The following is a 26,820-nucleotide window of genomic DNA, read 5'->3' on the forward strand; positions in this document are numbered from 1 at the left end:
CACAAACAAGGGAGGGGCAGAGAGAGAGGGAGAGAGAGAATCTGAAGCAGGCTCCACACTGTCAGCACAGAGCCTGATGTGGGGTTCGAACTCACAAACAGTGAGGTCATGACCTGAGCCAAAGGCAAGAGTTGGACCCTTAATCGACTGAGACACCCAGGTGCCCCAGCGCACCCAAACCTTGATTTCAGCTTAGGTCGTAATTCCAGGGTTGTGGGATCAAACCCTGCATCAGGCTCAATGCTGAGCATAGAGCCTGCTTAAGATTCTCTCTCTCTCCCTCCCTCTCTCTCTCTCTCTCTCTCCCTCTCCCTCTCTTGTGTGCGCTCTCTCTCTCTAGAAGAAAAAAAAAGAACTGAAATGTTACAGACAAAACTCAAAGAGACACATACCACAAGGAAATGACAATTGAAGCTCAGACAGATGAAACCATTTCTCAAAGCCCCACAGGGAGCTTCTATGAGACCGCTCGAGTCTTAGTCTTTCTTATTCCAAGTAAAATTTATCTTCTCTCATTGGGTACCTTTCAGTCTGCTGAAAATCATTCTTAATCCGGTGCTTCAAAAACACACTAACTCAAGCACTTGATTCCAGGACTCAGATTTTGCTGTCACCAAGTGCTGGTAGATGCCACATGTTTGGAGAACAGTGAATTCTCCCCAGGAATGTAAAACTTCAAGTCAGGAAAAAAAAAATTTTTTTTAATTAAAAAAACCTAAAAAGGCCTTAAAATCATTTAGAAACAGTTGCTTCCTCCTTGGAAGTAAGTGGAAATGAAATAAAAAAGCAGTAATTGTGTGACGTGAAGAAGATATAACTAGAAGCACACAATTTTGATATAATTGAACACTTTCAATTGTAAAACATCAAATCAAAACTAGGTTCCCCCATATTCACAAAAGCTCTCCAGCCTGTCTCAGCCCCTTTCCGACTGTCATTTCACTCTGTGCTTGCCATCTTTGGGGCCTGACAATCCATTAGCATGCCATGCTGAGTAGTTTTCGAGAAGCCAGAGCCCAGAAATGCCATACTGAAACAGCACCAAATAACAATGACCAAAGTTATTTTAATTTGTATTTCACCATCCAGGTTCTAAATGTTATGATCAGTACATACAGCACAATGCTTCGCTTGACCGTTCAAGCAGGTGAAACATGACCCGGGGCTAGATGAACCTAGTCACCCTTTTCTAGGAAAAGGGATCTGCCACTTGCAGGAAAAGTGGCAAAATTCAATTAACCAAGCTGTTGAAGAGCTGCTTTTAGAGAAGAACCGGTTTCATTTTGTAAAATAGAGGCCTTTCTAAAACCAGCTGTGTGTGAATTTCATCCAATTTCCCCCTGATGGGCATTAAAATTCTCAGAATGTTTGTCTTCCCTTTCTCCCTGCCTGTGCACTCACAGGGCCCCTGCTCTGATCCAGCCAAACACAAGGACATAGATTTCCCCAAACATGCAAGGACCGTTACTCCTCCCTGCCTTTGCGCACCAGGTGTGGCAGCCAGAATTCCACCTCCCCCCCCCCCTTCCCGACACATAACCCAGCCTCTTCCTACTCACCCAGGGAGTCAGGTCGCTGTGCACCCAATGTGCACCCAGAGCCCTTATGTGTGCTCCTTCTACTGAATTTATCACTTACTCTGTGCATTTTTTTTACACCTATCTCCTGCTCTTCAAGGAAGTTACCCCAGGATCTAACCCAGTGCCTCATCATGGCAGAAGCCAAATAAATGTTTGATAAACTGATGAAAGCCACAGCCCTTTGCTTTCTCTGCCCTTCTGCACCACATCCTGACTGTCACTCTACAGTCAACCACTCTATAGTCACCCTTCCCACCAAAATTTCAGTTCAGCCCTGACTACCTCCTGCCAGGCAGGTAAACAACCAGGCCATTCCCTCAACTAATCAAGAAGCCTTAAACTCAAGAGAAGACAGTACATTTTTCTTTATTTTTAGAAAGTGAAGAATATGCTGATAACCTAAAGAATTCCTACTCCCTCCGTTCAGTTTACCTGCTTCCTGAGTTCTCCTGAACATGCCTGGAGAAAGACGGCTGGGTATAAAAGAAGAATGGCAAATGCAATGACCTTTACCTCTTTCCCTTGTCAAGGTAATAACTGATTCACAAGTAAAAACATTTCAGATGAGCTCTTACTAATTTTTGCTCTAATATAGGGTAGAATAATGATCATCATACAGCATCTCCTCGTGGAAGGTGAAAGCATCATGTCTGGCATGCTCTGCAGCAGGCCTGACCCACTGACATCTTAAGGAGCTATAAACCGAACCAATCACTTCCCAGTTTTCTCCTAAATACAGGTCATCACTGTGCCAAACTTCCAAGGTCACTGAGAAGCAGGCAGCTCCTGGGCCCTTCTTTCTTCCTTGATTGTGCAATTCCCTGGAGTCAGTGGCAATATAGTTGAGTTTAGAATTTATAGACCAGAAGACAATTCAGAAAATTTACGTTACCCAAGGCATACAGGCCAAGGCTACGACTAACAGACTTTATAGTCTAAAACAAGTTAGAAGAACATTCATATTTTTAAAACAAAGATCCCATTAAGTTTCGGATTTAGAGACAAACCACTAAGATCTCTGGGGTCTGTGGAAGATGATTAGAATTTCTACTCCCTCAAAATAATCAGAAAATAAATCTTTAGCTACTTAAAACAAACCTAGCCACTTGAGATCATCTGATGGATTAAAAAGAGTTCAAAACAACTTTATTTAAGGAACTACCTTATTTGCCTAGCCTTTGCTACAATGCAATGTCTAAATGCTCCAAGAGATCCAACCAATTAAGTGGGGAGGCTCTTGCTCCTTTTCGCATGTCAGACCTTCTGCAACAGAGGACAATGAAGAAACTGCTCTTGAGCCAGGGCCCCTTGAGCAGCGTCCAGCCAGGTCATCCAGCTGACCTGTCCCTACTCTGCCTGCCCACTGCCTAGATCTGGGTGAGGGGATCTGGTCAGGGAGGAAATCCAAGGAAGGGCCTATGGGACCAGGGTCAATCTCAGGTGCCAGCACTTTACAAACCTGAGCTCTGGCCGAAATAGAAGGGAAGTGATAACGTAAGCATCTCTTTTCAGTCTTGAAAGTATCAAATGACAAAAACAAAACAAAAAAAGGATGGAAATTAAAGCAGAAGAGAAAGAATCTGTTGACTCCAAGGAACCAGAACTGCCAATGAGGATCATAGAGCATAGAGTCCTCATCTGGGAGGGTTGCAAAAATGTTTTCCATATTGTGTGGTTCCTCTCATTAAGAGGTGGTCTCTGTTTCTCTGCTCATTGATTCTGGAATGACCTTTTTAAAAAAATGTTTTATTTATTTTTGAGAGAGAGAGAGTGGGATGGGGGGAGGGACAGGGTGGGGGGGTGGGGAAAAGAGGAGCTGAAGCAGGCTTTGCACTGACAGCAGCGAGCCCAATGCAGGGCTTGGATGCACAAACCACGAGATCATACCTGAACCAAAGTCGGACACGCAACAGACTGAGCCACCCAGGTGCCCCTGTAATGATGTTTTGAGTCGTTTTGGCCAATAGATTGTGGTGGAAGTGACACTGTCCAAGTTCTGAAGCTGGGCACAACTTGCCCTAAGAGTGTCTGACCCTCCCAATCTACCTCATGTAAATGGGCTGCCATGTGAATACACCAGGGCTGGCCTATTGGAGGATGAGAGAACCAAGACCCCATATCCCCACCATTCCCTTCCTCTTTTGCTCTAGCTGATCTCCAGCCACCCTCAGAAGCAGCTAGCTGACCAGCAACAGACCACAGATTCATGAGTGAGCCCAGCTGAGATCATCAGAGGAACAACCTACATGAGCCAAGTCTAAATTGTTGGTCCACAGAACCCTGAGCTAAATAAATGGGTGTATGCTTGAAGTCACTAATACGTAATTCAGCAAAAACTCATACACCATTCCCAAAAACTTTCTGAAAGAGATACTCACGTGTTCAAATGGCATTCAACTCCTTGAAGATGAGAAACCAGACCAATGATTTCCCAAATATTCCACAAATGAGGTGAGTGTAAATCATGGTGTAAAATAAAAGTTTCAAGACCAAATAAAACTATCCTAGATAAACTTCATCCTTTACCACTCCACGAGGGAAGTGAGAACTGTATTTAGAAAATTTAAAGTAACTTTATTACTGGGCTTACCAATGCAGCAGAAAATGGGATGATAAAATACCTCAGTAACTCACTTCCATTCCCTTGCCCTTCTCAAAAGTCAACCCGTCCGTGTTCCAGGTCCTAATTTTCATAATTCCCATTACTTTGAATCCCCATTGTAGTCCTCTAACAAAACAACACAACAGCAGTAACTTCTGCTTATACGTGAATGGTCACAACCACCCCATTAGGAGAGTATGTAGACCCATTTTATAGAGCAGTAAACCAAGGCTCAGAGAAGTTAAGTAACTTGCCACGGTCACAGGGTGTGACTGGGCTGGAGCTAGGATTTAAGCTACCAGCTGTGTGATTTCACAGCTCATGAATTTTCCATTATGTAACACAACCTCTATGAAATAGTAAGTGCTGAGCTCATAACGTAGACATCTCATGACAATGCAGGCTTAAAACAGAGTGACTATAAATAAATGCAAAAATAAAAATATTTATATATAGACACACACACACACACACACACACACACACACACACACACACACATATAGGGGGAGAGAGAGAAAAAGGTGTAGCTGTGACATGCAATACTGCCAAACTTTATGGACTTTGACCAAAGCCTTTCTGCGACTTACAGAGAGATAGAAAGCAGCAAAAATATAAGATCATTAGAATTAGCTTATTATCCAATTACCTAATAAAAGACATCACTGGACCAATTATCTCTGAACCCAAAGCATACACCAAGACATCAGGAAGGGGAACCATCTGAAATTCACAGGAACACAACCGGCTAAGTGTGCATATTTGTGAGCAGTTTTGCCATAACACAACCACTACTAAAGTCAAACATGGGTTTTATTTAAACTAACAAAGAAATATAATCTTATTCATCAATTATTTTGAACTTAAAAGTAAACTATTATTTGACTTTTATTTAAAGGAGAAAAGTAGCCTTAAAAAGTAAACCTGTTTCTGTAAGAAACTTACATTTTCTTTTTTATTTTTAATGTTTATTCATTTTTGAGAGAAAGAGAAAGAGCGTGAGCAGGAGAGGGGCAGCGAGAGAGGGAGTCACAGAATCTGAAGCAGACTCCAGGCTCTGAGCTGCTTAACCATTTGAGCCACCCAGGCACCCCGAAACTTACATTTTCAAATGTAAGCTTTATGCTCTTCATGAAATTCATTTCCTTCTTCCAAATTATTTATAAACCAGAACAGAGAGAAGAGAATTTAAAAATTTCAACTGCCCTTAATTGTCTTGATTTAAATTAATCTGCCCAGTGTCCCTGAGATCTGGCCAGCATATAATTATGGGGGGAAGTACGTTAAGTCCGGTGAATCAAAACTGGGGAAAGAACGCCACCATTTTTTGGTCAAAGCAAAGCGGAGTCGGATTCTGTCTGATTGGGTCAGTTGTCACTCCCTACATCCAAGGGTCCTAGAGCTGGGGGTCTCTCGGCCTTTTCCGACTTTGCCCTCTCTGGAAGAGGTCCTTCCTTTCCACCTTTGTGGTACCAGGACATCCAGATACTTCTGTGAACCCGGCTGCTAGGCCTCAACTGTGGCTGTGGTGTTTCAGTCACTCCTTCCCCTCCCCATTTCTACACCAGGGGTCTAGACTTTTTCTCTAGTAAGTTGGTCCCTGGAGAAGGAAAGCTTTTTCTTATCTTGCCCAGGGGCACACCTCAGAGATTTTGGATTGTCACCTTGATTGCTATCTCTACCTGATGTCCCTGGAAATTCTCGTCCTTCACCATTTCCTGAAAGATCCCCCAGGGCTGACCCGCCAGCACAATGTCCAGATCTCTGTTGCTTGATCTTAGGATGACACCCTCCTGAGGCCCCCAAGGCCAGCTGCCCATCCCCCGAGGCCAGACTCCCTTACTTTTCTGGGCACATTCCTATGGACTCCAACTGCTCCCCCCCCCCCCCGCCCAACACCGTGTCTCCGTGAACCTGTCTCCAGCCCTCCATTTCTCCTTCCCGTTAACCCCACTCATCACCACCTCCCCCTTCTGCTTCCCCATGTGCCATCCCGCTGAAAGTCAGGGCCAAAGTCAGGAGACTCTTGTTCTCCAGGGGGAAGCTGCAGTATGTTCGCATCAAAAGGGGCATTGGAGGCTTTTAAATGTAAAACCTGGCTCAATGCAGGGACACTGCCCGTCCAGCACTTCTGAAGATAAAGACCTTATGGTGCAGCACACAGCACTGCTAGGCAGCTTAAGTGCTAGGCTGCCATACGCGGGAACTAAAAGCTGCCTCCTCCGGAACTTGGATGGTTATGGTCTGGACTTTGGAACTTATTTGAAGACTGTCATAAAGGACTCTTGAGCATTGAGTCTCCGATCGTGTCACTCACTTGGATGAACAGCAGGTTCCGGGCTCTCCTTTGTCTGCTTTCCAGCCTGCATCTTCTTCCAGCATCAATTCCCCCCTGCTTCCCCTTGCTCACTCTGCTCCGGGCACCCCTGGCCTCCTCAAGGCTGCCCCAGACCCAACACACACCTTGGGGAACCACTTTCCCCACCTTCCCTGGGTTGAGCGCTCCTTCACCCTCACTGCCTTCGGTCTCAAATGCTGCAAATATCAGAGGGTCCTTCCCTGACCACTCCAGGTAAATGAGCCACCCCACCTGTTTTCTTCCCCATAACACCATCACCTCCCGAGAAATTCCAGATGTGGTTGCCTCCTACCTCCCTCACTAGCACGGCAGCCCCCTGAGGGCCGGGCCCTTGTCTGCTTGATTCCCTGCAGCATTCCCTCCGCCCCAACCCAGAATGCAATACCTGACACAGAGTAAGTGCTCCTGACGCAGAGTAAGTGCTCCGTGAATATTCATTCAATAATGGATTCCCACCCTTCCACACTCACCACTGCCATCACACACGCTGGCCTGCATGTCCCACTCGCGGGGTGATTTTGGACTTGGATTCTGACAGCTTTGAGTCCCTTGGATCTTGAGCCCTCCATCTCCCCTTCCTTCCTTCCTTCCTTCCTTTCCTCCTCTCTGTCCCTTCTTTTCCTCCCCTTCCTGGTCCAGAACCTTCTACCGCAACAAAAGCCTGGATAAGCACATGGCCTATGTCATCTTCTGACTTGCTGATAAGAACGGTGAACAGATAAACTACGACTCCTCTCTCCTTTGATTTTAAGCCAGAATCTACATTCTGTTGACTGCCTCTTAGCAAACCATGCTGTGGCCAGGCCAGCGCTGCTCTCTTCCTATTCACAAAGGAGCTGTGTCATAATCAGCCACAGATGTTTCCCAGAAATTAATGTCAAGCTTTTCACTTTTCAAAAATCTGTACTTTTCAAAAATCTACACTTCTCTCTAGTTTTCCTGTGACAATGCTTCATTTTGGTAATCTTTCTACTGGTTTCTAACAGTCCACGAGACGTTTATACTTGTTCTCCAATTAACACCAATCCTTCTATCTTCTGGATTCATTGTTTCATTGTTCATATATTTTCATAGGTTGGATTTAAATATTCTTCTAACTTCATCAGCTAAATTTATAGTAGACTCCTTGGTCGTAGAGCTCACCTAATTTTTTCCCTGGATCCTTTGGAATCCTCCTCTCTAAATTTCTGACCCAGGGGTCCTTATGTGCAGGTGTTACTAGGTTTGTTTTTATAACCTTAAAATAGAAATGGCCATTCCCCTCTTAGTTCTGGTGGGTAGTTTTTTTGTTTGTTTGTTTTATTTTGTTCTTTTAGCCTATTCTGCTCTGTAGAAGAAAGAAAGAAAAAAATAAATATGAACAAAGGACGGCAGCACCTAAGTTAAGAATTTATCACAATCTGCTTTCAGCTGAAACAAATCCCTAGAAAGTCTAAATGTCCCCTGATTCCCTTTAAGTTTACCATGTTAAAGAAACCCCTCACTTAATCTCCCGGCCAGTCTGTATACCCGGACTCCCAAGGCACTTGTCACAACCAAGTCCATCCTGTATTTTGACAGGGGCACATTTTTCTCAGGTGTTTATTCTTCCCATGCACTTGGAGCAGACATGGGAGCACCTGAGGCTATGGACTCAACAAATACAAGAATTCTAAGACATCCAGAAAAACCAGATCATTCGAGTAGAGGGGGAAGAGGGGGGCAGCTGAGATATGCAAACCAGTCAGACTCTGAATTGTCTGCATAAACTGACTGCTTCCAAATTCTTCTTCTTCTTCTTTTTTTTTATAATGTTTATTATTGAGAGGGAGGGAGAGAGACAGAGCATGAGCAGGGGAGGGGCAGATAGAGGGGGAGACACAGAACCTGAAGCAGGCTCCAGGCTCGGAGCTGTCAGTACAGAGTCCAACGCAGGGGTCGAACTCAAGAACCACAAGATCATGACCTGACAGCCGAAGTCAGATGCTTAACTGACTGAGCCACCCAGGTGCCCTGACTGCTTCCAGATTTTTCCAATGCTATGCTTTCTTTCAGATTATAGAGATTCAGAAACCAGTAGTGAGTAAAATCCAGTTCTGCTACAGAGATTATCCAACAGGGGAAAAGAGATAGGTGAGCTGACTGCCTATGTAAAGACACTGGAAATGCAACTGTCTCCAAAACCAGAGTCAGGTCAGGGGACGCTGCTGTGGACGGTGCCCCCCAATAGGTCCGACCATTGCTGACTCCCCCAAGCACACCCTCTGCAGATAACTTGCCATTTCCCTATAAATAGAAGTTTCTCGTTCTCCTCCTCCTCTCTCAACACACATCATACACACAGAGCACACAGATACATTTACATTCATTATAGGTGAACAATAGCCATAAAAGACAGAGAAACGTTGAATTCTGCTAGTATAAGCATTTGGGTTTTTTCCTGTAGAATAATTAAACAAAATCAATGACAGAAGCTACTTGATTCTGAAGTTTTAGACTCCACCCATGAAATATTAGACTATTATTCATATTAAAATATTCAGAGAGGGGTGCCTAGGTGGCTCAGTCAGTTAAGCATCTGACTCTGGCTCAGGTCATGATCTCGCGGTTCACGAGTTCAAGCCCCGAGTCGGGCTCTGTGCTGATGGCTCAGAGCCTGGAGTCTGCTTCGGATTCTGTGTCTCCTTCTCTCTCTGCCCCTCCCCTGCTCACTCGCTCACTCATTGTCTCTCTCAAAAATAAATAAACATTAAAAAAAATTTTTTTTTAATATTAAGAGAGCCCACAAGTGATTAGGCCAATCTGACTGGTTCTTTCAGAATTATTTCCTCAGGCCACTTTACAAAGAATCATGCTCTCAGAGAGCACTGACTAAACTATCTTTAGAGAAGGAACATGGCCTGTGCCAGGAGCAAAGAGCCCAGAACAGGAAGCCCAGGGTCCCATCTGAAGGATGCACCTGTCTGCAGAGTTTTGGCCCAGGTCACAAGCTCTCTTCTGTGGTAAAGTGAAGGAACCAGAATGACCTCTCAAGTCTCACCCCACCTCACCCTGTCTGATTCTACATCTGAAGAGGAACAAAATAAAGTTCTGTTATCTATGCCAAAAGCAGCAACTGGGAGATAGGTCCACCGAATCTAGCCGTCTAGCCCAGGGCAGGAATTCTGCACTTAGTTCCTTCGGGTCACTGTAACAAAATACTGCAGGCTGGCCAGCTTAGAAACAACAGAAATTTATTTCTCGCATTCCAGAGGCTAAGAAGTCCAAGATCAGGGAGCCAGCAGATTCAGTGCCTGGTGAGAGCCCCCTTCCTCAGAGACTGCAACTCCTCACCGTGTCCTTATGAGGCAGAAGGGGCTAGGGCTCTCTCTGGGGTCTCTTACAGGTGCTAAATCATATTCACCTCCCAAAGGCCCCACCTCCAAACACCACATTGGGAGTTAGGATTCTCACATGCGAATTTTGGGCAGACGTAAACATTCAGTCCACTGCAAGCATGTATCAGAATCACCTGGTGGGTCGATTAAGACCCAGATGCCAGGGGCTCACCCCTGGAGTTTCTAATTCAGGAGGTCTGGGGTGGGGCCCAGAAATATGCATTTCTAACCAGTTGTCAGATGTTGTTGCTGTCCGTGGAGCAGATGTGGAGAACCACTGCTCTCCAGGGAAGGGACGTGACATTCACTGATGGGATTGGGGACTTTGGGAGCTCGGGGGTGGGAAGGGTGCCAGCCAACCAAGGCAAAGAAGCCAAAGACACAGACCACAGAAAGGGATAGCCATGAAATTCTTCCAGAAAGTGAAAACATAGGGCTAACTGCATCTTCTTAAGTCATATCCTAATGCATATTACCTAAAACTTGGAAAATACATGTTACTTTCATTGTAGATCTTGTTTAAATACTTTTTAAAAAACACAGAAAACCATGTCCTATTAAGCTTAGCTTGTAATGTAATGCTCTTCCAGAAAATAGGTAAAAACAAAAGCAAATTTAGTCAACAAAGAACCGGAAATAATATTGACCTGTCAGCACAGAGCCTGACATGGGGCTCGAACTCCCGAACCGTGAGATCACGACCCGAGCTGAAGTCGGACACTTAACCAACAGAGCCACCCAGGTGCCCTGAGAATGTCTCACATCTAACTGCAGAAAGTGCAATGTGGAGATTTCGCGCATTTCGCCTCAGTTTCATGCCTCTAGAGTGAAAAATAATAAAAATTAGGAAACTAAAAAAAAAACCCAATTGGACACAAAAGGGAAGAACCAGTGTAATATGAGAGTCAATTAGAGTTTCCCTGCAAAAGGTTTTTATTAACAAGCTACAAGAAGTGTGGTCCTGGATCAGTTTCCTGCTTCCAGATTCTACATGTGAGTAGCACTCTCCTTGAAGCAATGCCCCTCCCAACATCCAGACTCTAAGTGTCTGGGAACGGGGGCATGCAAAGAGGGTACTATGGACTGAATACCTGAATCCCCCTAAAATTCGTATGTTGAAGCCCCAACTCACAGTGGGGTGGTATTCGGAGGTGGGGCCTTTGGGAAGCAATTGGGTTAAGATGAGGTCGAGAGGGTGTAGTTCCCCTGATGGGATTAGTGCCCTGATAAGGAGACCAGAGAGCTGCTCACTGGTACTTGCTTGTAAGCAGGCTCTCTCTCCCTCTCGATCTCTCTTTCCCTCCCTCTCTTCCTCTCTCCTCTTTGATCTTTCTCTCTCTCTCTGCCTCTTTCTTTCCCTTTCTCCCCCGGCATCCCCCACCCTTTCTGTCTTCTCCTCCCTTTCCCTCTCCCTCCCTCTCTCTCTTTGTCTGCCCTCCCCTCCTCCCAGCCCAAATGAGAGAAATGAGTTTCTGTTGTTCAAGCCATCCAATCTATGTCTTTTGTTATGGCAAATCAGCTAAGTCAGAAGGGAATGAATGTAGGTCATCCCAGCAATTTGGGGCTCTGAACTCGTAATCAAGGAAGCTTCATATACCTAGTGACAATTTATCTAACTTCAGGCCAAAGGCCAGGAAAAGAGTCTCTTCAATATAATAATGCCATCACGCCCACAGCAAATCTCAGACAGAATAGATGCCAGACTTGGTTTGGGTCCCGGTTCTCCTCCCAGAGTGGCTGCACTTCCTGCCCCTGGCTTTTCCCTAATGCTATTCTCAAACAGGTGCTGTCCCACAGGTGCTGCCCCGCAAGGCTCAGCACCAAGTCACCCCGCTATTCGCTTGAACCTGATAGGGCAGTTTGGCTCCGGCATTCGGATTCTCTCCCAGATCCCCAATGCCATGGCTTCCAACCAGAGTTTGGCTTCTGATCACCATTCCCTGCCTGCCAGTTCCCAGCAACAGGAGACCTGCCCGAACTCCTTTCCAAAGGACCTTCATCCACTGACAGATCAGCCCCACGCTGGCCACCTGCACGAACTTACAGCCACCGCCTACCTGCAATTCCCTTCACTGCAGACCTCCACCCATTTGTGGCAACACCATGTAAACACCTAACAGCTACTGTGCTCTCTCTCTGCCTCTCAAAAATAAATAAATGTAAAAATAAATAAATAAATAAATAAATAAATAAATAAAGTTAAATAATTCAACTATACTCAAATATAAACAAACCAACAAACACAAAAGTTAAATAATCTTACCAAAATCATACAGCCAGTCAGTATCTTAACCTGCGTGCTTGGCTTCAAAGTCATAGTCTTCCTATTATGCCCTAGTGCCATTTTCACTCTATCCTGGTGCACCCCGTCCCTTCCCTAGGTTCCAGGGCTGATACCTTCCTGGACTAGAGCTGGCCACTCTTACATCCATCCATCCTCTTAGCCTCATGCAGTGCCACCCCGGCCTCCAGCAACAGGGTCCACAGCTAGGTCAGCACCCCGCCCCCATACACCTCCTTAACCCCATCGCCTGATCGCTGTCTCAACCTGTTAATCGAATCCAGTTTGGCAGCTCCCCCCTGCCACACCACCAATTTCCAGGCTGAAGCACGGAATCACTACAGTGCGTAAGAACGAGTCTTGTACGGGGAGGAGGAGGAGAGGAGGGAGAAAGGAGAGGAAGGGAAAAAAAAATGAGGAAGGAAAAAGAGAAAGTAAGGAGAAGAAAGAACTTAAGAAATAGAGTTGAAGAGAGAGAAGGAAGGAGGAAGAACGAAGACGTGGTGCCCAGTAGGACAACACGTGTCAAGTAAGGACATGCGTGTGTGTGGCTGCTTCGTCAGAAGGGACAGAAACTCTGGAACTGTAGCACAAGCCCTGGGCTTCCGAGTTGGGCCAAAGCAAACTGTTCCTAGTATGAGAATTACAAATCGTAAAAGCCATGTTTGCCCTTTCATCAGACACTGGATAAGAAAAGAATCCAGCCATAAAAGGCATTTGGGGCACAACCAGGGCAATTTGAGCATGGGTATATTAGAAAAGAGCAGGGCACTGACTTTCAATTGTTTTTTGAGTCCCTATGAAGTTGTTCAGGAGTGTGTCTTTGTTCTTCAAAGACACCTGCTAAAGTACTTAGGACGAAATGTGCTAACGGCTCAACTAACTGTTAAAGGGTGAGCAACACAACACAACACACACAAAGAAACACAAGCTAATATAGTAAAATGTTCACAACTGGTGAATTTAGTTGAAGGATATAGGTCTCCCTTGTACTATTTTTACAACTTTTCTCAGGCCTGAAGTTTTTCAAAATAAAAAAGTGTAGGGAGGGGCACCTGGGTGGCTCAGTTGGTTAAGGTTAAGCATCCGGCTCATGAGATGGAGCCCCGAAGCGGGCTCTGCACCGACAGCCCAGAGCCTGCTTGGGATTCTCTCCCTCCCTCTCTCTCTGCTCCTCCCCTGCTTGCTCTCTCTGTCTCTCTCTCAAGATAAATAAACTTAAAAAGTAAAATAAAAGGGGCGCCTGGGTGGCTCAGTCGGTTAAGGATCAGGCTTCGGCTCAGGTCACGATCTCGCGGTTCGAGAGTTCGAGCCCCGCGTCAAGCTCTGTGCTGACAGCTTAGAGCCTGGAGCCTGCGTCGGACTCTGTGTCTCCCTCTCTCTCTCCCCCTCCTCTGCTTGCACTCTGTCTCTCTCTCTCTCAAAAATAAATAAACATTAAGAAAAAAAATTTAGAAAATAAATAAATAAATAAATAAAGGGTAGGGGGAAAAGTACAAATTAGCCCCAACCTAAGAAGCCAAACTTCCATAAGCCTCAGGACAATTCCATTTACCCGACAAGTTCCTCCCACTGATGCTGAAGGTACTACTGTATGGGGATTACGGGCGCATCCAGCCCTGGATTCAGGCTACCCTTGCAGAGACACCATCTACCACCGATGAGCAAAACAAGTTCCTAAACCTCTTCCAACCTCAGTTTCCTCCCCTGTAAAAGGGGGTCCGAAATCATACCCAACCCAAGGGGTTGATTATGAGAGGTAAAGGGGATAGTTCACAAAAGTTACTATTACGTTATGCATACGAGAAGGGACAAAGTGACACTACCCCCACTTAAACTGCTGAAAAAGAATCCCGGAGGACAGGCCGACTATTTTGTCTTAGAATTTTTTTCCTCTCTCCCTCCTATGCAAAACACAGAGAAGCAATTTCAGAAACATGGCATATGCCAAAACACACAGATATTGGAATGGGTCCGTATGTCACATCTGTAATGGGAGAACAGGGTGACGCCCCTCTACCAAACAAAGCTTCCTACAAACGCTGTTTTTAACTTTACGTTCAGGGTAAAGTACTTGCAGCGAAGAAACAGCAGTTGTGGGAAAGAAAACCGAGCCTCCTTCTGCAAACAGGGCAGTTCACGGAGCAGGGGCAGGGGGCTAGGTGGGAAACCCGAAGTCAAAACAGACCCCTTCTTCTGGCAGGAAACGCTCAGGCCGCTCAGGCCAAGGACCTGGAGGGCTGGCTTCTCCCCTCCCCACAATAACGGCCCTGATGCCGAGCGCGGCCCAGACACAGCACATTCCTTGGGGCTGGAGAGTGGGCGTGGGGCCAGCAGCCGTTAAACACCACTTTTGTATCCTCCAGCAAGAATGTCTGGAACCAACAGCATGTGCCTTGTTCTAAGAACAGATTTCTCCAACTTACAGAAGACCTGTTATATGGAGCACATCCACCTATACACAGCACTTACTTTCAAACTGTGTGCCTCAGTGTGAAACACTTGGGAATAGCCATATTTTGTAAAAGCCTAGAATGTGACATGCTTCCAACATCATCAGTAGGAACGTAATCTCTCAATTCAGTTAGCAGGAATATTTGAAACACACACAGATTTCAAAGAAAACAATGAAGTCTACACAGAGCCTACAGTTGCCCGTGTATTTCCAGAATTTGAGTTCTATATTTAAAAAAAAAAAAAAAAAAGAGTGGTAGAAGACTTGGAAGTTGTTACACAGGGCGAGGCCGCTCCCTCTGGGGCAATGCTGTGACACGTGAGTGCATGCAGAACTCAAGGCCTGACGCCTTGCAGTCAGAATACCCTGGGTCCCCTTTCCCGTTACAAACCATCGTATCCTAGGTTCTTCCGACCTTAATCACGGACTTCTCTGCACAGTCACAAAAAGCACTGGCATGTTTATAACGACTATTCTGGCTCTTCTCCACTGTCCGAGATTACTAATTAAAAATTATGCAAACAGATTTAAAAGAGGGGGGAAAATGAGGGGGAAACACCAAAATTGTAACACTTGAATATTAATTGAGAAATACAAAACATACAATGAATACTACACAGGCATTAAAAAGTGATTGTGGGGCACTGGGTGGCTCAGTCAGTTAAGCAACGGACTCTTGCTTTCGGCTTAGGTCACAATCTCGCAGTTCGTGAGTTTGAGCCCTGCATCGGGCTCTGTGCTGACGGTGAGGAGCCGGCTTGGGATTCTCTCTCTCTCTGCCCCTCCCCTGCTCGTGCTCTCTCACTCTCTCTCTCAAAATACATAAATAAACTTAAAAGAAAAAAGAAGTGATAGATAATGAATAAAGGGAACAAACTGGTGGTTGCCAGAAGGGAGGTGGGTAGGCGGATAGGTGAAATAGGTGAAGGGAATTAAGAGTGTTCACCATGATGAGCACTGAGTAACGTAAAGAACTGCTGAATCACTGTCTTGTACACCTGAAACTAATGTAACACTGTATGTTAATTAGACTGGAATGAAAAAAAAGTAATAGGTAAGTATTAACATAAGAGAAACGTCTATCACTGGATGTAAGAGAGTATGACATAAAAGTTAAATGAAAAATATTAATTATATATAATATATATTATTAAATATTATTAAAGTATTAATTATATATAATATAACTATATATAAATATATATATATAAAACAAATATTGACAGAAGAATGTCTGAATGCTAATGCAACAGAAATCTACACCAGTTTTGGGGAGATATAATCAGTTTCTGAGAGATGTCTTTTTTATTTTTTAGTTTCTGTAATGGGGTAATATCCTTTTTGTAATAAACAATAATAAGTTCTTCTTTATATACATGCTTTTCTTCATTTTATTAATTTTTTGTTTTAGTTATTTTTTAGATGTAATTTATTGTCAAATTGGTTTCCATACAACACCCAGGGCTCATCCCAACAAGTGCCCTCCTCCCTGCCCATCACCCACTTTCCCCTCTCCCCCAGCCCCCATCTACCCTTAGTTTGTTCTCAGTCCTTTTTTTTTATATTAAATATAATTTATTGTCAAATTGGTTTCCATACAACACCCAGTGCTCATCCCAACAGGTGCCCTCCTTCCTGCCCATCACCCGCTTTTCCTTCTCCCTCACCCCCATTATAAATACATATATATACACACACACATCTATTTGTTTATTTATTTTTGAGAGAGAGAAAGAATAGGTGAGGGGAAGACAGAGAAAGGGAGAGAGAGAATCCCAAGCAGGCTCTACGTGGTCAGTGCAGAACCCAACGCAGGGCTTGATCTCACGAACTGCGAGATCATGACCTGAGCCAAAATCGAGAGTCGGACGCTTAACTGACTGAGCCACCCAGGCGCCACTAACGGTTACTCTTGATTTAAAAAAAAAGTAAAAGAATGAATCTATAATAAGGGCAGATTTCTGATTATGAATTCAGTATTTATCTAAGGGAATTAAACACCAAGGTATGATCTGTAACATTGAATACATTCAATAAATACATTGTATGTCAACCAACACAGGAAGTATTTCCACACTAGCAAATTCCCATATGGATACCCTGGTAACAAAGTTCTCCTGTTACCTTTGGTAGAGTCCCCAGTTGCCAACACAGGGATAGAGGCTTTTGGGCCCCTGCAAGAATTATCTATATATGAGAAAACGTGCCCATGTGTGTGCATACACACACACACCTTCCAGAAAATTGAAGAAATAGCCTCGTATGAAAGACTAACATGATTTGAAATTCCTCAGCTAATGATGGACTTAGTCAGAGACAGCCCTACTCCCATTTTTTGCCTTGTGTAGAAGACTTGGGTCCTCAGGGCTAGCGACACTGGGTGTTCTCTGAATTGCACAAGCTCACAGTGGGTGTGTGCTCAAAGTCGATAAGCTTTTACAAAATCAGCTTAGTACCACAGCAAGGAACACAAAACACAGTTTTCTAGACAGTGAGCCACAGGTGCCCATTCTCTTTGGACACACTGGGGATGCACGTGGCCCCTGAAAGCCAGAAGAACACATTGCTAGGGCAAGTTAGTCTACTGTGTTCCTCGGACGGAGTAAGCAGCCAAAGGTAACAGGAGGTGCCGTATAGGCAGGAAAGCAGAAGCATGGGACCATCTGGCACCAGATACATTATTATGTCCAGAGACTCAGTATGTTAAATCTGGGACATCGTAAGGGACAGGTTACGTTTCCTAACGTCACGTAGGCAAAAAGTGAGAAAGGCAAGAGGGGGTCTCAGTCAGCCGGGGCTTTATAATTCAATCTCAAAACCCTCCCCTTAGAAACTCACTTTCATTGTCAGGGTGCCTGGGTGGCTCAGTCGGTTAGGCATCCAACTTGGGCTCAGGTCATGATCTCCTGGTTTGTGGGTTCCAGCCCCGCGTCGGGCTCTGGGCTGATGGCTCAGAGCCTGGAGCCTGCTGCACATTCTGTGTCTCCCTCTCTCTCTGTCCCTCCCCTGCTCATGCTCTGTCTCTCTCTGTCTCTTAATAATAAATAAATGTTTAAAAAATTAAAAAAATAAAGAAATTCACTTTCATTGTTTAATTTTCCATACAGGCTTCTGATTAATAACTCTCCCATCCATATTCACAGTTACATTCTCCAGTAGTTAATTATGCAGGTTTTCACAAGATTACTAGTGATCTGAAAGCATTTTATGAGTTGCCAGTGTATGTTCTGAAGAGCATTTCCAGACCAATGATTGCACATCACTGACTCTGCTGGGGCCAAGCAGGAATCGGTGGGGAATGAGAAATGATAGCAGAAGGAACTGATGTGAAGCAGAAATATCCATATTATAATATCATAAATAAAAGCAAAGAAATAATAGAAATAGAAATAATTGGAAAGAAAAGTAAAATGTCAAGCATCTGCCTCTTAAAAAAAAAAAAAAACAATCCCCTTGTGTAAAAGAAAAAAAAAGCAAATAAAAAGACCTGTCCTATCTACTCCATTGGGTTCATCCACTGAACAAATATTGCTGTGTGCTCAGTACTGGGATACAATGGTGATAAGACACAAACAGATCCTTGCTCTACTGGAACTTACACTAATGGGTGAGAAGATGTCCATCAGTCAAAATAATGAACAGAGAATATAAAATGTTATAATGCCCCTGGAAAAAAGGCAGCCAGATCTCCAAGAGCAGGGAGAGTCATAAGGCTCAAGCTCAATCTAACGGATAAGCAGCAGTTAGGTGGGCAAAGGGGAGAGGATAAGAGTGCTCCAGACAGAGGGAAAAGTATGTGTAAAGGCCCTGTGGCAGAAAGAAATATATTTTAAAACCTTACAAAAGGGAATGGATTTTTAGGGCTGGAGCACAGATGGCTAGGGCAAAGCTATATAGACAAAAAGCCACAGAGGGAGATCTGGGCCTTGTTAGGATTTCTTTTTTAATCATAACAGCAATATAAAGCCATTTATAAGTTTAAGGAATGACAGTGACCTAGTCAGATTTGTGTTTCAAAACATTTCTCCTAAATTTGGAGATCATGGGAAGAAGACAAAATAGATGTGGGGAGAGTGGTTAATAGCTTACTACAATAGTCCTGGTAACAGATGGGGGTAGCTTTGCCCTAATGAGGCAGCCAAGGAGATGGGAAGAAGGGAATGGAGTCAAGACACTTAGGAGGAAACGTCCGTAGGAGACTCAGTGACAGACTGAATATGAGGGTTTAGGGAGAGGATGTCAGGGGGCTCGTAGGTATCTGGCCTGCCCAAGTGGATGAGTGACTACACCCTTCACCAAGATAAGGCATAGGTTTTAGGTAGAGCCTGGGGGAGAGAAGGAGCACAGATTCAGTGTTGAAGAATGGCCCAATGGACAGACAAGCTAGCAACTGGATAATCAGGTCTTAGAGAGAGATCCAGGCTAACCACAGAAATTACAGGCCTATCATAATGTAGATGGTAATTGAAACAACAACAGAAGTTGCTCAAGGAAAGGTTACAGAGGGAGAGGAGACGACATTCGGGCATCGCGCCCTGAGATTCTCAAACCCTTTTAGAAGATTGTCTGACTCAAAGGAGATAAGGCATATGAATGTATTTTATAAACCGTAAAGCATTAGAAAAAATAGATACTATAAAAGCTGAAAGGGCTTGGAGACTAATATTTCTCTGTATTTTATAGGTGTGGAAACTGAAAGAGAAGTTACAGATCAAGCTCAACAACGCCATTAGTTGTGTAGACAGACTGGGAAGGAGTTTAATCCATATCAAAACTTCAAAAAGTCCCGGAGAACAGACTGTCTGAGTTCTCTGTGAGCCCCAGAGGCTCTGGGAAAGGAGGCTGAGAGTGACTCATAATCGGCAGGGTATTTCTTTTCGGGAACCCACAAATGAGTCCCATACTTTGGCCTCTGCAACACGCTGGCTGCAGCTCCCAAGGGGCTGGCGGACACACTGTAACCTCACATCTGCAGGACTCATGCCCCATCTCCCTCCCTTAAAGGGTCTTTGTTGTTTGCTCCCCAGCCCCACAGGCAGGACAGAAGGGCCTTTGCTTCGGTACTCCTTAGAAGCAGCACGAAGTTTGGGGAGCAGGAAAGTGAGAAAGAGACTTCATTCTGCACATTTCTGGGAGGACCGGGACCCATGACTCAGTGGGAAGTAAAACACAGGCACCACACAGCACACTCTCCTTGAGGCACTGTTCCTCTCTGTTGCCTCAACGCCCAATTGTAAACTAGCAGGAAAGAGAGGGGCAATCAAGCCTTGCACAAAACAGCTTTTATTTTTCTCTTAGGAAAACGGTTCTGAGCCATATCCATTTGCTAGAATTAAAAGTGATTTCATCCCCAAAACAGTGACCTTAGAATCACTCTGTCCAGCTGCACAAATCAAATGCAATTCAGTTCAGGCCATTGAGAAAGACACCGAGTGGGAGGCTGGACCAGATGACCCTCAATGCTTCTCAGCTCCAAGATTCTGCTCCCACATTGAAGAACCAGATGTTCCTATAAAAGAAGTAGCATCTTTCAAAAACACCTATTTTTTTTTTCCTCTGCTAATATGTGAATTAATGGCACTCAGAATTTCAATTAATCAAGTTTGGGTTCAACATGGATATTTTATCAGCCAGGAGTTTGCTCTCACCTCTTTTCTCTCTGGGGGTTTCTTAGGGTCCCTTTCCTAAATATACAATGGCCATCAGGCACCAGGCCTGTGCTCACACCTGCTGACCCAACACTCTTTTCCACAGAACATATGCAGTCTCTCTCCACCCATCTCAAACATCAGGCCTTAGGTGGCATCGGCCCCAAATTAATCATCTGGAGAAGTGTGGGAGGTTTTTCTTTTTTTTCTTCAACATTCTAATTTGAAAAATGTCAATCAGAGCAGAGTTGAAAGAATTCTGTAATGAACACTACATACATACCACCTAGATTCTACCATTAATGTTTTATTGTTCTTGCCTTACCACAAATCTATGCACCAATCTCTTCATTCATCACCCCATTTAATTTGTGTTATAAATTGCAGACCTCAGTGTAAATACAAATCTGATCTGGGGACTATTTAAAAAACTCCTATGCCCTACCTTCAAAAAAAATCTGATTCTGTCTTGAGTGGGGCTCAGGCATCTATATTTTTAAAAAAATCTCCCCAGGTAATTCCAATATGTAGGTAATGGGATAGGCAAGAATGCGTCACTTCCCATGAGCCCTGACCAGTAGGAGTGGGACATGCCAGAGGGTGGAGACAAAAGAATTCTACAAGCTATGCAGCTTGCAGTACTCAGCTTTCCTATATGCGCACACCAACACACACAACAAACACAAAGGGCAAAAGATGCAGAGGTGGGGGTTGGAAAGATTTGCCTTTATTCCCTTAGAACCAAGGCAGCAGTGGGTGGTGGGGGGTGTGCTGAGAGAATTTGGGTCTAAAGACACTTCCTGAGCTGGCTTACACCCTGGTGCATCACCCCTGCCCAGCTGCCTCCCTCTATCCTTGCCAGTTTCCTTCTCCTCCTTACACTGCCTCCTATCTACAGCAGAAGGCTATAGAGTTTCAGGGTTTCTCAAAATCTAGCAAAAAGAAGAAAATTAGCAATAAACTTTGCCTACGTTTCTCAGTGCAGACAATCCAGAAGGAGAATGCCTTGGTGGTAGCAGCTATTGAAACGGCAACAACCCCTGTTCTGCTTGAAGACCCAGAACACACACATGCGGTAGTTATGCAACAATGCAACAATTTCAAGATAAAACTATGAAGACAGGGGCACCTGAGCGACTCGGTCCATTAAGCGACTGACTCTTGATTTTAGCTCAGGTCCCAATCTTGGGGTTCCTGAGTTTGAGCCCCCATCGAGCTGTGCACTGACAGTTCAGAGCCTTCTTGGGATTCTCTCCCTCTCTTGCTCTCTCAAAATCAATAAATAAACTTAAAAACAAACCTCTTGGGGACACATAATACTTACAGGAGTTCAGAAAAAGGAATGACAAATAGTGGTTATGAGAAGAATCTTGGTATAACCCACAAGGCGTCTAATCAAATAACTAGCAGCAATTTCAGAAAAGCCTGGATATTAATTTCATGTTGAAGACAACAAACAGATAGACAGAAAATCAATCATATGCAGCAACACCAATAAACCTTGTTGTTTAAGAAATGTAGAAGCAGTATCCCGCAGTGCCTTTTAATTTGCACTTAATACTTTAGAATCAGGGAGCACTCTTAACATTTTCTAAATTGATTCCACATAAAAAAAATATCATTTAATCCTCATACCAACCCCGTGAGATCAATGGGTATTATCATTCCACTTTACAAATGAAGCAAATGAGGCCAAGATAAATAAAATTAAGTCAGAGACTACTGAGCTCCACGAACCCAGAATGTAATTACCTGACTTCTAGCCACATTTTTGTAATCCAAAAACACTTTACAGAAAAACTGCAATCAAGGTCAGATAGAACAAGCTCTCTTAAAACAGACTGAGCAATGGAAAAGATGAGCTTGAAAAGCAGTCAGGACAAAGCAAATAAAATGTGATCAACTCAACATGAAGGCTGATGGTCCAGGAAGGAGCTAATGGTCAGCCCTGATGCTATATGAAGGTTAGTAAGTCAGGTCACATTGTTTTCGAATGGCAGGGAATAGGCAAAGAATGTAGTAGGACATTGGTCAGGCTTTGACACTGGGGAGCAGGAAGCCGAATGACCCAATCCACTGCTATTCCCACTAAATGATGAGGAATGACAGGAGATGAGGCTGTTCGAGGAGGGCAGCAGAGGTGATAACACCTGAGGCAGGGGCTGGATCCCCACGAGTCTGTGCTTCCCCAAATCGTGGCCCATTGCGATGCTGGGCGCAGAGCACTGCTCGAGAAAGATGTGTGGAAATGGAGACATGGATGACAATCTCAGAGACACGTGCATTCATTTGACCAAGTGCCTGTGAGGGCCTAGAGAGAGCAGAAAAATGAGGGGAAAGGTGCTAGTAGGAGGTTACTGAGAGCTCAGAAGTCATGTGCCAAAACTGAAGAGTCACGAGTAGTAACTGATGCTACTCTGGGAAGAAGGAAAGTCAAAATAGTTGTGTCTTAAGTGCAACATCTGAGGAACTGGCAGCGTCTGCCTGGAATGCCCTATTAAGAAGGGCTAGGGTCAAGTGTGAGCTCAGAAGGGAGAAGAGGAGGGCCCAAAAGCAGATGTCTGCTGCAGGTGAGGAGGGGGCAAGGGCACCACAGGTGCTGTGCACCCATCATCTCTGATCCAGTCATCCCAGCTCTAGCATGCTTTCTTTATTATCGGGAAACTTCAGCTTTTTAGTTTTACTCTCCTACTTCTACCCCAGGGTTAGGACAGGGCAAACTCTGCCAGGGTAGACTAGGCAAAGTGCCATGAGCTCAAGCCATCAGGCCAAGATATCCCAAAGCATGGGTTGCAGCCCGTCCCACTGGACCTTAATTTCAGAACAGGATTGCTGCCCTGTAGGGCTGACCCCCAAGGGCTTCACGGGGGGGCCAAGTCAGTTTCTTGGGCTCTATCTAGCTTGACCTGGCATCAGCACTTGGTGCACTGTGGCAGGGTTGGGGTCCATCAGCCTGACAGGAAGGGCAGCAGGACACCTTGCCAGGGGTTCTCAAATGTTAATGCACATGGGAATCAGCTGAGGAGCTGATTATCATCCAAAAAGTCTGGAGTAGGAGCTGAGACTGTGATCAGGGACAAACTCCCCCACGGGGCTCATACTATCAGTCCATGGACACACTTGGAGTAGCGAAGCTACAATTGTAGAAGCTACAATTCTCAACCCTTATTTCGTTTTGGAATCACTAGGGAAGCTATTAAAATTTCCTGCTGCCCAAGCCTCACCCAAGAACCAACTGGACCAGAATCTCTTGGGCTGGCACCCACACATCAATATTTTTTAGGCAGTCAGGTAATTATCACACGTAGCCAAGATCCAAAACCATTGCTCTAGGCCATGGGATGGTCACAGCTGGAGCTTCACAGTTCCAAGGTGTTCATCCGGCCTGAAGCAACTAGGGGTTGGGATCAGCCACAGAGGTGATCAGAGGCCTAGTTAAGGTCTCGATCTGGTGGGCCACACCCCTAGGCCTGGACAAACACAACTGGGGAAAGGGTGGGAAGGTTTGCCGGTGCCCAGGGCTTCCCCCATGCATCACAGACACCTGTAAATAGCAAACCTAGATCCAGATTCCCAACCAGTGGACCAGGCTCCTAAAATACATAACTGGCTCATCAATGTTTGCTCCAGAACTGGTAGAGCTACAGGCTAGAAGTCCCCAGTATTTCAAGTGTGGGGGAGGGAGACAAGAAAGGCAAAACAGGGAAGAAGTTTTCCACTGCTTACCAAAACAATTCCTCATTGCTACGTAAGAGTGACTAACTCTTCCTGTAAGCTACTCCTGCTCTTTATACATTAGCCCTGCTACTCCACAATGTGAACCCTTCTGAATCCCTAGCCGATCCATACATTTGGAAAGTCAATTCTGCAGTTTCCAAGCCCCCCCACCCCGCAAAGACCCTTAATGATGCATAGCATTATTGTGACCACCTCCAGAATGCCATCATCAGCTGAGGCCCACAAGTCCTTGCAACGAGGCAGAAGAATCTAATAACAGATTCCAAACTCTGAGCTCAGGTCCTCGCGCTGTCAGGACTGAGCAAAGCTCTAAAAACTGTGGCAGAGTCAGAGCACAGTCAAGAGAAGAAGGGAAGGGACTAGGTGAGAAGAAGAAAGGAGGAGAGCAAAGGACACAAGAATGGAAAAAGAGGGACAGGAAGGAGACAAGAAGAGGAGGCCTGGGTGGGGAAAGGGGAAATGGAACCCAGGAAAAGGTCTCCACTCTTTCAGGGACTGTGCCCAGGTCAGCAGGGAGCCAGCCCTAGGCTAAACCCAGATTCTAGGAAGGTCTGCGCTTTTAAAATGTCTTATGTTTACCACATTTCAAAAGTGATTTCAGTGGCTTAAAGGAAACATATACTATTAGGTCAAATAAAATTCAACATGGATGGAGAGAAGTCGTGATGTGGGAGGACCAGGAAGCAGACGAGAAAAACTTAAGGGCAAGCTGGCTTCAGCACTGGATGTTATGAACGAGTACATGAGCCAGAGCCCTCCATTTATGGTCAGAAAAGACAGCTTCAACTTTTGTCTGCTTTGAGTCATTATCTTGAGAGTACTATGAAATGTCTTTAATAAGTAAGATTTGGTTTTTGCATATGATGTAAACTGCTCGTTTTGTAATGAATCCTCCAAAAAACCCAAAAAAGTTGAGGGGGTGGACTTTGTTTCCAAGAAGACAAAAAGGTTAGGTTTCAGAGACAAAGTGCTGATTGCAGGTGAAGCTCCCCTTAGTGCTTGGGGAGGTAAGGTCACCTGTCAGCGGTCAGGGTCTGATTAGCATACAGCAGCAGCAAGAGGGAGCAGGGCTTCCCTGGAACATTCTGGGGGATGGACAGCAGCACGGCAGCGGTTCTGGGCCATGCCTACAGGATGCTGGCGGTGGGCACCGCTGTGCACAGACCTGATCCCTCCCAGCCTCCACTTTAGAAGTATAATCTCCAGGAAACTAGCTCTTGACATTTCCGGGGTCAAAAACAACTTTAGAAAATGTGATAAAAAATGCACACTTGCACTGCACCTCCATATCCTGGAGACCATTCCAGGAGGTTCCCAGACCCATTGGAGTCATGGACCCAGCTTAACAACTGCACTCCACAGGGGTTCACCCCTCACAGGCTTCTTCTGGCAGGAAGCACAATGGCCTGTTCACCACCAGTTGTCATTTGGGAGCCTCATGAAACTCCAGTGAACCCCCAGTGATATGGACTGAATGCGTCACCCCAAAATCCCTATGCTGATGTCCTAACCCCAATGTGATGATATTTGGAGGCAGGGCCTTTGGGGGGTCATTCGGGCTAGATGAGGTCGTAAGCGTGGGATCCCCATGATGGGATTAATGCTCTTTGAGGAAGAGACGCCAGAGCTCTGTCTCCAGCCTGTGAGGACACAATGTAAAGAAAGCCAGGAAGAGGGCCCTCACGGGGCAGAATTTGCTGATCCCTTGATCTTGGACTTCTCAGCCTCCAAACTGAAACAAAGAAACAAACGTCCATTGTTTGAGCCACACAGTCTATATAGTATTTTGTGACGGCAGCCCGAGCCAAGACACCTAGCACTCTCCATGCCAAACACCGTCCACCTGTTCCACCTTGGGCATAAGAGCCTGAGACGCCGGTCCCCTCATTTTTGCCTCTTCGGCCAAATAGCCCTGAGGTAAGGGTGGAGAACGCCCTCCAGAGCACTACCAGGCACACGGGTCCAGCACTAAGGAGACTGGCTGGGCCCCCAAAGAAGTGGGCCTCTTCACAGCCCCCTCACATTCCGGGCACAGGAGAAGTAAGGGCAGAAATGAAATGTCAGGGCCACCAGGCAGTCCTCAGACATGGGGGGAGGGAAGAAGAGAATTGGAATGGAAAGCTCAAAGGGAAAGCTGGTGCAGGGCTAGTGGTCTTTTAGACACGTTCCAATAAATCTGGCTAACTTCACACACTCCCTCTGCAAGGAATCCATAAACAGCATCACCTCCAGGCCGCGCTTCTAGAGAACACACACCAGGCTTCAGGCTTGCATTATTAAATGGCTCCAGCCAGGCAAAGCTGCTCACTCTGAAACCACTGTTTTGATACATCATTGCTCTCCACCAAATAATAGACCTTTACAAATCCCTGCTCAGAGCCAATTCCTCCAAGCTGCCTTTCTGGCCTGGCTGCTCGGTCTGCCATGGATTTCCTTCGTTGTTCGCCCGAGTCTCTGCTCTGTCTCACACATGTGATTGTTCTGGCGGCCTTGCTAGGCTTTGCTCCTCACGGCAGGGCTGAGGTTTCTATTTTCTTGTGATCATTCCAGGAGGCCAAATTCCAGGTTCCGTCCTCCGAGGCACCCAGTAATTTCTGCTGGCCAGCTGCTTTTCCTGAGAAAGCATAATCAGACCTTTTGATTCCCAAATGCAAACCGCCTGTGTCTCTGCCGCTCTCTTCCCTGGTGAAAGGGACTTCACAGCCCATTCACATTCTGGGCACAGTTTACGCATCGGGGGTGAGCAGCTCAGACCAGGAGCGCCGAAAGCACAACTGGGGTTTCTGGCATACTGAGCAGAA

General features: G+C 45.3%; 1 protein-coding gene across 5 annotated transcripts in view; it reads right to left on the reverse strand.

Annotated features, from left to right (window-relative positions):
• Window positions 1-26,820, reverse strand: part of CREB3L2 (cAMP responsive element binding protein 3 like 2) — a 425,600-nt gene that overhangs the window by 74,275 nt on the left and 324,505 nt on the right. The window contains exon 1 of one of the 5 annotated variants that reach the window (XM_042973208.1): window positions 7,012-7,182. The exons of the other annotated variants lie outside the window; for them this stretch is intronic. Coding sequence (XP_042829142.1) covers window positions 7,012-7,110 — 99 coding nt within the window. The 5' untranslated portion in view covers window positions 7,111-7,182. Of the gene's footprint in view, window positions 1-7,011; window positions 7,183-26,820 lie in introns of those variants that run through there. 5 annotated transcript variants of the gene reach the window in all.

The sequence above is a fragment of the Panthera tigris genome, chromosome A2 (assembly GCF_018350195.1).
Source record: "Panthera tigris isolate Pti1 chromosome A2, P.tigris_Pti1_mat1.1, whole genome shotgun sequence".
NCBI classification, from domain to species: Eukaryota; Metazoa; Chordata; class Mammalia; order Carnivora; family Felidae; genus Panthera; species Panthera tigris.